The sequence below is a fragment of the Aythya marila genome, assembly GCF_965140915.1.
Source record: "Aythya marila genome assembly, chromosome: 7".
Lineage (NCBI taxonomy): Eukaryota > Metazoa > Chordata > Aves > Anseriformes > Anatidae > Aythya > Aythya marila.
In genome coordinates, this window is record NC_139048.1 from 33,865,859 (window position 1) to 33,882,463 (window position 16,605).

Sequence of the window (16,605 nt, forward strand, 5' to 3'; positions counted from 1 at the left end):
TTATCAATCATTTCACTTTCATACTCAGAATGGTTAATTTCTTAAAAAATCTTACCCTTACTTTAGCTGCAAGGTTGTAATATCATGAGACTGCTGCCCTAAATTCAGCAGTGATGACAGCAGTTCGTGATGGGCTTGCTCATTAAGGTGATCAAGAGGTCTTTGACAGGGAAACTGGGACTGAAGTTGACCCATTTTCATCTTTCCCATTGATGTTTTTATGCTTCTCCCCTCCTTCCACTGAAGACCAAAGTGAGTAATCTGCTGTTGTACTTGGTTCATTTTATTTTGGGGAGCTGTAGTTACTTCAAAGGTTTAGTTCATCGTCTTTCTTCTGGTTTTCTTGCCACCACACACCATTCTTGTGTGGTCTGCAGGAATATTTGGTTTCACCAGACATCTTTCATTCCAGTTCTGCATCCTTTGTACCATTTATGCAGCACTACCAAAAGTCATTTGCTCCACCGTACTTGTATATTATTCTACATGTATGTGAATAGTACTAGCATATTATTCTATGTGTGTACTTTTAGAAAATGTATAATTTTATATGAATTCCAATTTTTATGAATATTTGGTTAAGCGTGTATACATACAGTTAGCTGTGTCGCAAAGTGGTTGTTGGCTGTGCCAGTAGTAGTCTTCAATGTGCTTATATGCAATTTGCAGTTTAACTTTTCCATATGCTTTTCTCTGGGTTAAACAGCAGCAAGTACTAACTATATCCTGCCTTAGAATCAAACTTCTTGTGTGCAGCAGCCGTCTACTTTGACTACTTCTTGTTTTATTACACATCTCAGTATGTAAAAAGTTGAGTGTGAAATACTAAGTTAATACCCCAGTGATCATTCTTAATTGAGGGGCGGGGCGAGTGTCGTGATGCAGGAATCTTTTACCTGTTAAATTGTTCCAGGATTGAGATTGACAGAGGAACATGGATTAAATACTTAACGTCTTCATAAATTCCAAAAATGTTATTAATGCTTTTAGCTATAAATGATAAGCTTGTTACCAAAAAAAAAAAAAAGAAAAAGATAAAATGTGAAAAATATTATCTGAAGAAGCACAAGGGATGTATGAAAAGCACACATTCACAAAACTTTTACACTATATATCTGTGTATGTATGTCTCTGCAAGTCCTTTGATACAATGTTAAAATCAAATGTCACTAATTTAGCATTGTATCAAAGAAATATTAGTAGTTTTGAAATTAAGCATATGTACCATAATGAAATAAAATTTAGTAAAGGCTTAATCTTGGTCATATTAGCATTGTATTATGTGGATTTTTTAACAGTCACGAATGGTTGGAGTTTCAACAGAGATTGTCACTCAGTTCAACTCTTTATGGTGAGTGCAAAATCATCATTGTCTAGAGTAATTCCATTATTATTTTAATGCATTTTTGAACACATATAATGAAGGTGTCTTCACTCATTCAACAGTTTATTCCATTTTAAATAGCACGGCTTGGGTGTTACAACTCAGGCTTCTGTCAGAATATAAGCCCATGTATTTCAAATGATGTGCCCTGGCCAGGACAGCTGCCTTGAATTGGATGGTTATATTTGATAATTTATTTTATTAGTGCCTAGTGTGTCACTTCAGATTCAAAAAGAGTAGATATAATGCATACCATTAAAATGGAGTTACCAGGATATATAAGTCTGTTCTTACAATCTGAAATTCTTAGATACCACTCCAGAAGAAGTTGGAAATGCTTATTTTTAAATCACAAGAAGTGCAAACTATTATTTGGTCTCAAAGAGTGAGATGAAATAAAGAAGTACCAAATAAAGATCATGTAGTTACTAGCGAGATTTCTTACTCACTCTGTATGCCCTACATTCAAGTGGTAGCCACTTCTCATTGTTCAACCATACTTCACTTACACTCTGTTTTCCATTATGCCTTTGTATTTAGTTGAATTCCTGCAATTGGAAAACTATTTAAATCCTCTGAGAGCAAACTATACACATCACACTGACTTTTATGATAGGTGATCAGATTATGGGGGATGATAAAAAAAACTCGAGATACACACCGCTTGCCACAGCTCTCTGATTATTCTGCCACAGGAGGACTCGTCTTAACTTGTTGATAAAGATGAAGGGCATCTTTAGAGCAAAAATTTTTATTCCCAGTGATGAAAATAAACTAGCCTGGAGGCTAGTTCAATCTAACATACTGTTAGTGGATACCTGGATATAATATTGAAAGTATCCTCACAAGGGTAGAGATCAAGGATTAATTGCTTTTACTTTGTGGGTTTCTCAGTTTTAATCAAGATTAGATGAACCCAATCAAAACGAAGCTCAAGCTATACTGACAGGCATAGAGGAAAATTAAAAGGTAGACAGAGAAGAATTAGTGAATTACCCTGCATGACAAAAAATATTTGCCTATTAGAAGAATAATTGTGTCTTTGCTGCTTTACTTTTTAGTTTTGTTTCTACTTCTTTTTCCTTTACCACAATTTCTTTTTTGGAATGTGAAGGTATTGAAGGTATGCCTATGCCCTTGCTGCTTGACTGGTAGCATTTAACGTGATGTCAGGATTTAAATGTATGTGAGAATTCTGTTCTTTGTATAACCTTCTGACTTTAAATACGGACATCAGAAGACTGCTGAAAATTTATCATTTATTTCCTGTAAAAAGAATACCTTTTTTTTTTTTTTTTTTCCCATAGACTCTTTAGAGTCTTTCCATAGCTCTTTAGAGTTTTTAACTACGAATATTGAAGTAATAGTATATTTCTCTGAAATGGAAATGATAATTTTTTACTCTTAGAGCATAAGTAGAATCTCAGATTCATGTGATGGACAGTATAGTTCATACGAACAATACTAAGAAAAGGTATTAGATAATCTACTATAATATATATGGTCTAATCAAAGACCTAAATCCATCCCACTGTGTTCCCAGACCTTTGAAATAAAAGCAAGAGCTCCCGACAGTGTCAGTAGATATTAGATCAGGTTCTTAAAGTTTGCTTTGGAAGAGTGTAGTTAAAAACTGAATTCAGGTTCCCAGGATAGTTTATAAAGAGGTATAACATTATTTTTTAGACTCTGTCTTTCTTACGTTGTTTAAAATGCTGTTAATTTTTCTCATTATTGGGGGAAAAAAAAAAAAGTGGTTTTGTGGAAAGAGTAAACGAACCAAGAAAGTGATTAAATGTTGGGAGGATACTAGGTAATTGGATCTGTGGTAACTGGTTTTATATACAACTAGTATCTTTTATATCATTAGGCGTGGTTTTATTAATGGAAACTTTAATATAGTAAGCATGTTTTTAAAATGGGATTAGTGTCAAGGATCATTTTTTGTATGGGCTATGAAGAATACTCTGAAGGGGTCCAGAAGTTGAGTCAAACTCTGTGTTCTGTTGGAAAAAACATGGTTTAAAGAACATTTGGGGTAGAAATATAAATAGTTCAATTAAAGTAAGTTTAAAATGTAAATAACAAAAGGGAAAAGTTGGTCTAACAGTTTTAATGGTAGGTATTTTTTCTCAGAAAGTGTGAATTATTTGATAACCTTGTGAAAGCCCAAGTGAAACGCTAGAATAACACTAGAATGTTACTATACTTAGGAGATTGTTACGTACCTATTTTAGAATTGCAGTGATAGTCTTTTCATATTATGTATGTATGCAAATGACGGTGATGGTAAGCAGCAATCTTAAAAGCAGATACCCATTTCTTATCAAAGGGAATCCACTCAGGTCTTAGTTTTATAATCAAGTTGAGCACTGACTCCACCAAAGCATATATAAAGGGTGTGTTTCTATAAAATCCTTTTTAAACATGATCCATTTATTCACAAAGCAAGTACTCTTAAGACATTGAATTTGTCCTTGTAAAAAGACCATTAATGAGCATGTAGAACAAGGATGGCACTTCAGTAGGTTACTGAAATAGCCTGTCCTGTGGGAGAAGAGGACAGCAGACAGGAGCCCATGAAGATGCTGTTGGTAAGCAAGGAGTCTGAGTTTTTGCAATACTGCAATAGCAAAATTACAGCAAGTACAACGAAGTAAGAAGTGAAGGTGTAGGAGACCATGGAAAATACCTGACAGTTTTGATTGTACCAGTGGAAATCTTGAATTCCTTGCAACTCCTTACATTCTCCTTCAGAGCCTTTTTGCGAGAAATGTGAAGAGCTGTATGTTTTCATATGAATGTATGAGGCGATCGTTTCATTCAAAATTGCTCAGTTCGTGGTAGCCAAGATCTTTGTGTAACTCAAAAAGAAGATCTTATGTTCTGAAATTACATAATATTTGGGTTTCTCTGAACAATACATTGTTAATAAAAAAAACTAAATAAATAAGCACTCACTCTTCCTAATTGTTATATTTGGTTGCTGATGGATAGTGTACCTTTTTTTTATTTCCATACCATTTGAGAAATATGTTTTTCCCACTGATCTTTCCAAAAGGCAAGCGTAATGCAAGGGAAAATCAGAAAAGAGAGGATTTTAAATATCCTGTTTTTCAAATGAAACGACATCGACTTACTTAACATTTGTGGAAACCTATTTTACAGGAAAAAAAAAGAACTTTCCCACTTCCTCTGAAGTTTGTTACTACTTAGAAGTGTCACATGAAGTAACTGTTCTGCACTCTAGAGGGAGTAGAGCTGAACTCGAAGCTAGTGTAGTTACTGTAATTTGAGTGAATTTTATTATCTATGTTATGTTTGTAATTCTCCATGTAAAGTATTATCATGGCATTTTTCGTAATATTCAAATTACCTGTTGCCATGCTTTGTAATTCAGGGGTCCTTTTGACCATCTGGATATTTGTTTGCATAAAAATTGATTATATACGTCAAAATTTTATTGAAATGTTTTACATTTAAGATAATGCTTTTGCTGCTTTCTCATGACATAAATTTATGAATTAACTTGTGGTTGTGCTGGAAGGGAAAGAAAGCATATTATACTCTCAATAAACCAATATACTGCCTGAAAATAATTCTGTTTCATGAGGTATATATTACTCATACTGAATATAATGTAAGTTGATTTCTGCCTCGTTCCATTTCTTCCTTATCTTCAGTCTCCCAGTGATAGGAAGGAGTATTGGAAGTCTTGTTGCGAAGGAGTTTGATCTGTACTTGTCTGAGGACCTTCTGTTTGTGATGGATTTTGTGCTTGCTTTCACTCTTTACTCATTGTATTTTGTGTGTTGGGTGTCCTTTGCTTTGACTTGATGTGAAATATGAAGGGTGATATAGTGGTACCAGTGTGCAAAGCAAAATTGGGCTAGTAACACCAGAAAAAAATAATCCCACTACATTCTGGATAAATCGTGGGTTAATATCAAGTTGACTAAAGATTTACAATTTCTGTTTGAATCAATAAAGCAAGGGTAAGCTTCCTTGGCTATAACCTGATTCTTCAGGTAATACTGCTGTTGAAATCGGTGGCACGTTTTTACAACTGTTGCCTCTGTCCCCTTTTTAAGACTTTCTTGTTCTTTGTTATACTTTATAACTGACCATAGCTTAATGCATTTTTGTCGCTGTGATAAAAATAGCAAATGTTCTTCTACTTAGTACCAGCCATGTCACTACTATAATGCTTATTAAGTAACATTTTAATCAATGTGACTGGCAATTTGCCAGAAAGAAAGATTAAAGGTTTTATCTTTTTTATGCTCACTGAATTTTGTGTTCTTTTTGAATAGTGATTCCAGAGTTCATTAGTCAAGTAAATATTGCATTGGAGAGCTTAAGCAAGAACACGGTGCATCTGTTTGATGATAACCAGTTTGTGGATGTTTCTAAGAAGGTGTATGATACCATTCACAACATCAGATGCTCAGTCATGATGATTCGGGTAAGTTTTTGAGTTGTTCATTTAAAATTTATATCTAAGATAGTTCAGGATACCAGTGCATTCTCAGGATAATTCAGAACTATTTATGTCAACTATGTCCCAAAACTCATACCTAGGTTTAACTGATTGGTGATTTTGGATTACTAGGGGACACACGATTCAACTCAAGGAGGCTGAATCCTGTTGTATGGAGAGCGAGAGTGACAGATCAGAATGTTGTAGAAAAACATGTTTTGCTTATTAAACATACTCATGTACGTTTATTTGATTGATAAAAACCTTGTCACATCATTAATGATCATCTTGTGGCTACAAGCCCAAGTCTCTTGTAGCTTGGCCCTTGACCTTACCCAGTGGAGTGTATGAACAGAGTGTACATGCCAGTGTGATCCTGGTAATCTCTTGCTGAATTTCTGCCAGGTTGTACCAGAACACTGAACAGCATGATGTCTGTAAAACTGATAAAATCAGTGTACTTATCCTAGCGTATATTCTGTAGTTCAAGAAAACACTTCAGAACAGCTTATTTATAAAATTTGGAACAGAATTTTGTCAGATGCAGCATTTTACCCCAAATACTTTCAGTCTACAAATCCCATTTCAGGTGATAAAAGATAAGCACCGAATTGCAGTATCTGTAATTTCAGTAAATTTTTTGAAGACCAAAAAAACCCACAAAAAAACAGTAATAAAAGCACAGATAGATTTTCTGAGAAAGGTTTTTCAGTTTGGAAGAAAGAAATAAACAGATTATTTTAAATATAAAATACATTACAGGCTAATACGGAAATTTTTATGGACTCTTCTTAATCTGTTGCAATGCATAAGTTTGTTCAGGAGGAATTACATATATTTTAATTTGTTTGTCATACATGTCACCAGGCATAAAAACTGAGATAATGATTTAGGTTAGCTGGAGATTTCACTGAAGGCTTACCCACTTGCCCTGTTCAGCACCTAACTACATGAAGCAAGATGCCACCAGTGCTATCTAATTTCATTGTAACTGCCTGAAAAAAAGTTTTATCACTTTTGTTAGTTTTCAGTTCTGTAGTATTTTTATTTTCGTTTGTATTTCTTAATTGACTTAGGTGTTTCCTAGTCCTATTTGAATTATATTTGGTTTCTACCGCATGTATTCAAGGAAGTTTCATGTGTCTGCTTCCCTTCATTTCGTCCTGCTACTGTTACTTTTGAGTAGACTGTTGCTGTTAAACCATCTTCCAAATGTTCATGTCTCCTGTCATTGTGCCTTGGCAATGAAAGCAACATCTTCGCTTGCTGCTCTTTTAAACTTTATATGTTTTGAGAGTAGTGCAAGCTGGAAACATTTCTGCTCAAAAAAATATTTTTGGTGATGTGTTCTCACAACCACATATTTTAAAGGATGTAGTTTATCTGCCAACTGGGGAATTTCAAAACCTTTCTTTGGTACCCCTCAGGAGAAAGAGTTTTACAGACGATACTTGCAGGGTCAAACAGGAAAGGCAAATGTCTGCCAAGAACACTTATGTGAACGTCTCTGTTATTGCAGTATGTATCATTTGTTGAGTTTTGAATGCTTTCATGTTCTCTGTAAGGGAGCAGGCAGTCTTTGGAAATGGTAAATGAAAGAGCAGATGAAACTGGCTAAAGTTTGCCTTCTTCACATTTAAAGTATTCTGGTAGGTGATCTCAAACCAGATTGGAAATGATAGTCTGTTAGGTCTTCTGTTCTGTTCCTGTTTCAGTGAACGTAGCCTAAGAGTTTTTGTTAGGATGTCAGACGTTTTTTCTAGGTCAGTCAAGCGTCCTTTAAAACCTGCATTGTTCATCCCATCTTAACTCAGTGACTTGGATTGTTGTGTGTTTGTTGTTGTACTGTTTTGTTTTGAGTATTATGAAGTTGTTTCTACCTCTGTGTCAGTTAGATCTGAATCTTACATACGTCCAGTTGTCTTGGGTTTGAACTCCAGAGGATGTCATTATGACTGATCTGTCCTTTACAGTTTTTCATTTTGGGGAAGTGCATTGAGGAGTGTAGCAAAGCTTTATTTGCAATCTCTGCAAACACACACTCATCTGAAGGTAACTATGCATGTATATTTTCACAGTTCTCTGTGATGTGTACATGTATGTGTACAGTCACTGAAAAAAGAAGAGGATGTAACATCCCGTGTAGTTCTTTCTGAAGCATGAGGAGAAAATGCTTTGATCTGAAGAGACTGTACATATACATAATAAGCACATGTGTAAATGTGCTGCGGAAGTACCAAGTCTGTAAAATCATAACTCACTGCACAGTACTTAAATGGACAGTATTAGTATCAAGATTTCTATCAGTGCTGTCTTCCAGTTCTGCTTTGCAAGTGCAACTTGATAAGGCAAAATACCCACAAAGTATCAGAAATTACGCTGTTGGCTGCACTTGAAGCTATCGGTAGCAAAGAGCAGATACCCTTCCTCCTCCTCTGAGGTGAAGAAGTTTCAGCCAATTGGATAACAGCCTGCCTCCACCTGTATTGAAACTCCCATTATCCTAAACAATATTTATGTATTGAAACTAATGTGGATTAAAGTGTATTCCGCTGTGTTTGAATGTATTCATCAGTCCAGCAATTGTGAAGTCATGACAAAAGCTCAGGAGATTGAAAAAAAAAAAAAAAAAAAAAAAAAAGTTTAATTCATTAAAAAGGACATTTGCAGCTTTCTCTTTCATGAATAACCATTTTTCAGAGACTGTCAAGAGGGTTTTTTTGAGGTTTGGTGAAATGAGTCAACTACTCTACCATCCCTTGCATACACTGACTGCCAGCACAGAGAGCGAGCTGGGAAAACCCTGGTTTTCCTTTTTTGAACATAGATTTGTTTGCATTCTATATTAGATACATTCCAGACAATGTCAGTTCCATGTCAATCTGCTTATAAGAAGCTTCAGTAAATCTGATGTTTATTCAGACCTAAACTGTTACCACAGCAGCCAAGGTGAGGAAATAAAAGCATTCTGGGGCCAACTTGTAGGGGCTTAAAGATAAATTGCAAAAGACCAATGTGCTGCGGATTACGAAGGATTTCAAGACTTGAATCAAGGAGAGAAATCATTGATCAAAATATAATTGGGAAATGGAAATCAACAAGGACACCGAGTCACAGGGGGGTATTTTTCAACATCAAAGTAAAAGCAGTAACTTACCAGATTGTTTCCTCAGGAACATTTCAAGCATGTAATTAGACAGATACTTTTTTTTTTTTTTTTAAATAGAATTCCTAACTGTCAAATGCTCCCAAATACTGTTATTATTGCAAATTATCAGATATAGGTCCAAGCCTAACCACAGATATATAAAACATTAATTCCAGTCCTAAAGGTATAATGTGCATAACACTTAAGAGCAACTAAATACTGGATTGTGTGCTGCACTGATGAGCTCTAATAGAAGTGCCTCCAGAACTGCAGGATACTTTTTTTAAGATGTGTTTCATTGTTTCACTTGCAAGGATGAATTCCTTCAGTGGTGGCTGTTGATTTGAAATCATCAGGTATCCAGGGCAGATAGCTGCATGTGCTTGTTAGGGTACGCAGTCCTTGTTCTTTTTTTTTTTTTTTTTTTTTTTTTTTTGACTCTTTCAGCATCTATTGTATTTATTTTTTAATTGTAAAGGCTTTGTGAACTTAATTTTGCACAGGAACGTCTGGATGCTGTATTAATCAGCATATTGTTATTATGGAAATAGATTATGGTAGGTCAGAGAAAAAAGAGGAAACAGGTTGACAGTTGAGGTAGTATTAAATTTTGCATGATGTTAAAACTTTTTTTTTTTTTTTTTTAAAAAAAAAGGTTCTTTTGTTTGAAAATGTAGTTTGTGGTATAATATGAGACATCTGGATTGAACTAACAGCTAATAATATCCCATTAGGACATTAAACATAATGCAGGTAGGTAGCCTAGTAGCAACTTGAAATGAATAATAACTACTGATAGTTGAAGCAGTAATAAGGTAATCTTAACAGAAGTACATGAAGAGGAAAAGAATTCTCCAGGTTTCATGGAGTAGAGGGTAAACAGGTAAACTGCTGCAAGTTTTCCAGAGAGAAACACGAAAGAAAAATGTTTATAGACACTATATATGCTTTTGGTGATCTATGTTCATGGAAACAGTGAATGAGGAACCTGTATTTCCTAATATTATGAAAGGTGAAAAATATATTTTTAGATTGCAGTTCTTGTCTACTACGTTACTTCCTTCACTTTGATACATTTCTTGAAAATCTTTTCTGCTGAGTGTGTATTCCATGTGCTGTTTCTTCCAGAATCCTAGCATGCAGATTGCAGATTCCATCCGAGTTTACTGCATTAGGCTTTTTGAGTGTTTCTCTTTTTTTTGATTGTACCTTTGTTAGCACTGGGCCGCCATTCTCTGTGCCGTGTTGAGCATTGTTACCCTCAAAAAATGGGGCCAAGCATTCAGTTTAGTTTTGCATCATACCTAGATAATTCTGTTTACGCTAGTTTCTCACTATATTCCTAGTCCATTCCTTATCTTTTTATTTTGCTAGCTAATAATTCTCTAACCGTGGATTTTAATTTCCTTTGCAAAATCAAACTCAATTTAGATACACATTCATGTGTCTGCAGTATAACCTTTTAATGTTTTGTCTATGACAGAAAACCCTTGATATAGGTTCCCTTTTTCTCCTTTGACTGCAAATTCTGGGTAGTATTGCACGCCATTTTAAAGAATTTTAAGTGTTCATCCATAACAGAGCTTGTGAGCTCTTCAGTCCACTTGATTCCTCTCATCACAGCAGACTTTGGTCCCATCTATCCAGCAGAGTTGCAAGAATTTTTGGAACATGGACTTCTCAGAAAGGAAGATGGCAAGTGATGAAAACCTTCCTATCATCCTGTTTCTCTTTCAGCCAGTTAATGTCTATTTTAAATTGTACCTTTGCTTTTATTAATGACTGAATTACCTTCCATGTGCCATGTTTTCTGTTTTTACTTCAGTAGTAGGAACAAATTAGATCCTGTCAGATGCAGCCAGTAGCACATATGAATCAAGCCTCTCCTTTAAAGGTAGGGAAAACAAAGCAGGGAAACTACTGAGAATATGACATTTACTGCAGTCTTACAATTGTTTGTTTTTCTAAGAGAGCCCTGAGACCTCATAGCAAGGAAAGATAAAGAAGAGTTCATATTGTTTAGATAAACTTCATTATTGTTTGTCTCAAATTTATGAGTCATGTTAACTCATTAGAAATACATCTTGGTAATCTTGTTAAATACTTTTTTCTTCATTTTTCAATCCCTACACCAACAGAAGAGGAAGAATTTGTGCAGCAGTAGTTATCAAGGCAGTTGGACCTGCATCTCTCATCACATTCTTGTCATTTCTGACCTAAGTAGGTCTGAGCTGACCTTTCCTTCCCTTAGCTCCGCGTCAGCTTCCCTGTCTGTAAGTGGGGACTTCCTTTTATGTTTTTGCTTGTACTCCCTTACACACTAGGCATCCAGTATAGATGTAGTTAGTGCCAAGAGAGGATTTTCTACCCTTATTTAGGAAAAAATAAGCTCTGTACTCATTCCCAAGCAGACATCTCCATGCCTTACGTTCTTCAAATGGTGCTTTTCTTGTTTATTCTATCAGGCATGTCATCCAACGATTGATATAATAAGTGATGCTCTTTCAAAAGGAGCCCGGAAGTGCCTATTGTCAGTTCATGACTGTTTTAACAGAGACACTTCAGTCTGGCAGAGGTCCTCCTCCGCATTGTTTAGCTTCTGTTTTAAGACTTGGTCAGTCCACTGAGCTTGCCAGTATGTGTGGACATGCTTAGAGTCAGTGTCATTCCCTCTCATGTACAGGTATGTGCGGTTACAAGAAATGGACTGACAGATACAGCACATCCACTGCCCTTTCTAGCACAATGACTGCAATGACTGTCAAAGATAGCACGTGTTTCTTCCCCAGCTTTTAACACCTGCTCTGCTGTTGCTGGTTTAGTAACACAAAGCTGCTTAGAGACCGTCCAGTGAAGAGAGGCACTGGCAGTGTGGGCTTTCTGAAGATGTGTCTGTGTGTGATCTGGAAGTCAACCTTCATTTCAGGAGTCAATACTGGATGTTTTTCAGTAGCTGTTTGAATAGTGGGGAAGTTTCATTGCTGAAGAGTTCAGGTACATCGTGTGGAATAGAAAATGTATTCACCCTAAGAAAAAAGACTACTTACCTGTTCCATACCTACTGCTTTTTTAGTTGTGTTTTAGAGATTAATCCTGATGCCTTTCCATTTCTGCTGAAAAGGTACTGAAGCAGAACTGTGCCAGTTCCTCTTTTATATTCATGGAGAGTGTCTGAAGATTATATGTGTGCACTGTTGCGAAAGGTACTAATCTAGAAGACTGTCTATAACTGCAGTGCACTGCAAGCACATATGCCAAGAGGGAATGAAACAAACAAAATACGTCTTAAACAATACTGGCGGTAAATTAAGGCCTTTCTTGGCTTTCTTATCTTGTATGTAGGCAGCCTGTGACAATTAGCTGAAAAGATGTCCCCTCTCTTGCCGTTTTAGCTGTTACAGTTCCACACTTCCATCCCCTGGAAGACAGGATGGGTGCGTGACTAGCAGATTATAGCATAAGAATGTACTAGATGATGTAACTTGATTAATTTCTCAGGGAAGTGATTTCTATTCACAGTTGAATGTTGTTAGAGCATTTTTGGGTCCTGTTCATTGTGTTTTTGGGAGCTTTTCATGCTAAGCACAAAAGATACTGTTACTGGGGATTCAGCAATTCTAACATTTGTAGAGCAGAAAGTTTGCATCTGGTATGCCCAAGATTGCTAACTAGTCTTACAGAATGAGCTGCTGAGGCCTAAAATTAACCTTCTCATGTTTTGTATGTTTTGCTTTTTTTCCCATTGTTTTGTGTTTTTGTTTATGTTTGGCTTTTTTTTTTTTTTTTTTTTAATAATCTCAGGCCTTTCCTTACATACTACAAAAACAAAAAAAAAGTAATGTTTTGTTATCTTCTCCCAAGTCACTTGCATTTAAATTTGTTTGTTTACCCTTTTGACTGGTTCATGTATTTAGTCTGCTCACCTATTGCCTGTGTATCTAAAAGCAAAGTATGAAGAATTACTAAGTTCAGTGCTTTTTCTGCCAGGTTTAGGAAAAAAATGCAGCTATATATAGTTGTCAAATTGCTCTTTAAAGTAGGATGGATAACTGAAGACTGTAGGGTGGTAGTTGCCAGATGGGCCTAAAGCTGGAGGGACACCTGTCCCATTCTGAAGTTTGTATCCTGGGTCACATAAAAAGTATTATTGGGGAATGGTACATTTGTGCTCTAGAAACCCTGTTTATTTGTTTTTTTAAAAAAAGAAAAAAGTAGTGAGTAGTGAGTGCCAGTGAGAGATGCTGGCAGATCAAATATGCGTGTTTTCAAGTAAAAGCTGCTTGAAGCTTTTGATCTCCCTGCTCCATTAATTGATTTTGCAGCATCTCACGACAGAACCACCAACCTGGAAATAATGTTTTGTATAAAACTAACTTAAAGCTCAGCTTCCATTTTTTATGTTAATTCATCTACATACACGTCTTAAAAAAAATAATGTTCTTTATCCCACAGTATATCTGGGAAGTCATGTCATACTGTGGAAATACTTCCTTGTTTGTATTTACATCTGTATTAGCATCATAAACTCAGTTATCATAATTATGACTGCCTTGCAGCTGGCATATCAAAATGCTCTATACTGCAACACTGTTGGGACAGAGTTCTCATACATTTCAGTTTAACATGCTGTCATTTTATTAAATGCTAATCTCCAGTTATTACAAGGTCAGTTTGTGTTCCCAAATAAATGAGGCAGATTTGTGTTTTCCAGCAAACAACCACACATAGCATTTTGCCTGAATTTCAAGTTTATGTACCACATAACAAACACTCAAGGGTCTGATTTTCTGCCACTTTCATTTATTTTAAAGCCTTTAATATCTTCCACAAATCAAATGACCATTCTGGTTCTCTGTGCAATTGTATTACTGTTCTTGTTGCTTAATAGAGCAAGAAGCTGTACAGCAGCATATCTGTAAATAAACCATACTCTCTGGTTTTCCTTGAAAGTTTCATCTCATTATCTTGAATGTGGGCAAGTTGTTTACCTAAGAAATGTCTGCAGAGTTTGGAGTTGTTGCAAGTTGCTACAGTGAGTAACTATTTTGAAGAGTTGATGTGTTTTCATAATTATTTTTAAAACTTTGTTAGTAGAAAAAAGGAACGTGATAAAATTTCTGATTTTATAAACAGATGGCGAGTTCTCAGGTAGGGAGAGGGAGGCAGAAGAGGAAAAAGTGGATGCTCAGCCTTTTAATTTCAGACATTAGAATGGAAGCCAAAGCACAGATGCATTATTTCACCCAAGGAGAGATGGTCCTTCTCCTCCCACATCTTAGGTCCTTTTGGCTTAAACCATTGAGTTCGAGTCAGCAAGTTTGTTGAGATTTTTGAACAAATATCATGAACAGAAACTGTCTGGCTTTTGTGCTTCTACATTTCTGCACTTTCAAACTATCAAGTTTTAACCTTTCAGCTTGTTTTACATCCTTCAACTGCTGCCCTCGCACCCATATTCCAGCCATTACACAGTTCTGCTGCTTTCTACTTTAGCAAAGAAAAAGGGACATAACTCTGTGCTGCAGTTGGAAGTAAGAGTTGTATTTAGGCCCCCATTACGTTATTCACTAACAAGGGAAGATAACACCCACCTCTATTCATTTTTTGTTACTTGGAGAATTAGAATACAATACCGATCATAAAACGAATAGAAGATACATTAATCCTTTTTTTTTTTTTTTTTTTTGTAGAAGAATGTGTGAGTGGGAATGATGCTCATTTTTAATCTTCTCTATCTTGGTTTGTTTCACTTTCTTTTTTTTTTCAGAGAGCTTTCTGATTTTAGGTTATGGGTTCTTTTTACATATTAAATTAATATGTAAAATTAGGTAGGTAGGAGAATAATGGTTGCCCTTACTCCTTTGTCTAGCTGTGAGAAAGCATGTGGTATTGTCAGAGTATGTCTTGCCAGCAATACCCATATGGGTCTGACTGAAGATTTTCTTTCCCGTGGAAAGCAGCAGCTCACATTTATATATCATCCTGCTGACTAGTTATGACTAAGTGGAAGTATTTAGCAGTGTCAGAAACTCACCATTGTATCTACCACATTCATGCATTTACTTACTCTATGTTACCATTTATTACTTTTTTTTTCATTATTCAGAATTCTTTTCATATTATTCAAATTTTATTTTATTTTATTTTATTTTATTTTATTTTATTTTATTTTATTTTATTTTATTTTATTTTATTTTATTTTTATTTTTATTTTTCCCCAAAAATACTGTGGTTAACTGAGACTTCTTGTGAAGCAGGAAATCCTGCAGAGTCTCAGAACTGAACCTTACTTACCACTGTCACACACTTTTACTTATCTCACGCTCATGTCAGGGAGGGGAAAGGGACAGTGGAAACATAGACTGTAGGTCACACTAAAGTCTAAGTTTGACAGGACCTGAGGAGATCACCTGGTTCAACCTTCTGTGAAAAGCAGAGTGTTACCCAGGGTGCTGTCAAGCCAAGTCTTAAATACTTGGAGATTTCACTGCTTTTTTGGGCAACCTGTAACATGCTTAATTGTTCTCAACTGTGAATAATTTTGTCTTACATCTAGATGGAATATCCCCTGAAGCAGCTTGTGCTGGTTGCCTCTTGTCCTATTGCTGTGCAAAGATGGAGGCAAAGATTGCCTCCATCTCTCTGTTACTACCATTTAGGCAGTGAAGGACTGTGATTAGATCACTGAGCCGCCTCTAAGCTGAACTAGTGCAATTCTTTCAGCCTGAGAGTTCTCCAGTCCTCTCACTATCTGGTGGTCCTTTGCTCTCCAAGGTTTTTAATGTCTTTCTTGGGCTGGGGTGTGTGTGCAGAATTAGAGAAAACACTCCCAAGTGTGGCCTTGCACGTGCTGAGTGGAGTGGCATGATCACACCCCTTGATCTGTTGTCTTTTTCCTTGTTGATGCAGCTCGGGTCAAGGCTGAATGAATGTAGTATTGGTCCTTTTTTGCTGCTTGGTTTTAGTGTTTCATTACTGTTTGTTCCTGCTGAGAGGTCAGAAAGAAGCATCTCCTTCCTCAGCTCCTAAACCAGTTCTTGGGCTTTTTACTAAAATTTTTGGAATTGATCCAAATTGGAATATCCAATCTTAACAGAATCTCAGAGTGACTCATCTCCAAAGTATGCATTTGTTTTATTCCTGTCACATACCCATCCTTGGCACTGTTTGTTAATAATACTCTTTCTTCCTCCTCCTGTCTTCATTAATTTCAGGAGTTTTTTGTCTATTCTTCTTCTCCTTTCCTTTGCTTGCTCTCGTTTTTTGACTCATGCCCTGTGATGGAATCCTTTACCGTTCTTTTACTCACCGACACTCCAGAGATGTTGGAGTTGAAGCATCCTTTGTTTTGCCTTCACTATGTGTTCGTGTTGCATCTTTCTTGCCTCACAGATTGTATGCTTTCCAAAAGTGCTGTTTGGAATTCCTCTCCTGGGTGAGCCCAACACATCATCCAGCTTTTCCACTCTGCTGAAAATTCTCCAGGCTTTTGGTTACATTTGTCTGTGCTTAGTCTTGGGCATTCCAGTCAGCCTTGATGGACCAGCCATTTTCAGCACAACTGCTTCTGCAGCACTCTGTCTTGAGGTTTAG

At 36.1% G+C, this 16,605-nt stretch overlaps 1 protein-coding gene across 2 annotated transcripts in view; it reads left to right on the forward strand.

Moving 5' to 3' along the window:
• CTNNA3 (catenin alpha 3) overlaps positions 1 to 16,605 on the forward strand; it is a 464,394-nt gene that overhangs the window by 372,407 nt on the left and 75,382 nt on the right. For both annotated transcript variants that reach the window (XM_082765467.1, XM_082765468.1), the window contains one exon: positions 5,698 to 5,849. In XM_082765467.1, coding sequence (XP_082621593.1) covers positions 5,698 to 5,849 — 152 coding nt within the window. The remainder of the gene's footprint in view (positions 1 to 5,697; positions 5,850 to 16,605) is intronic.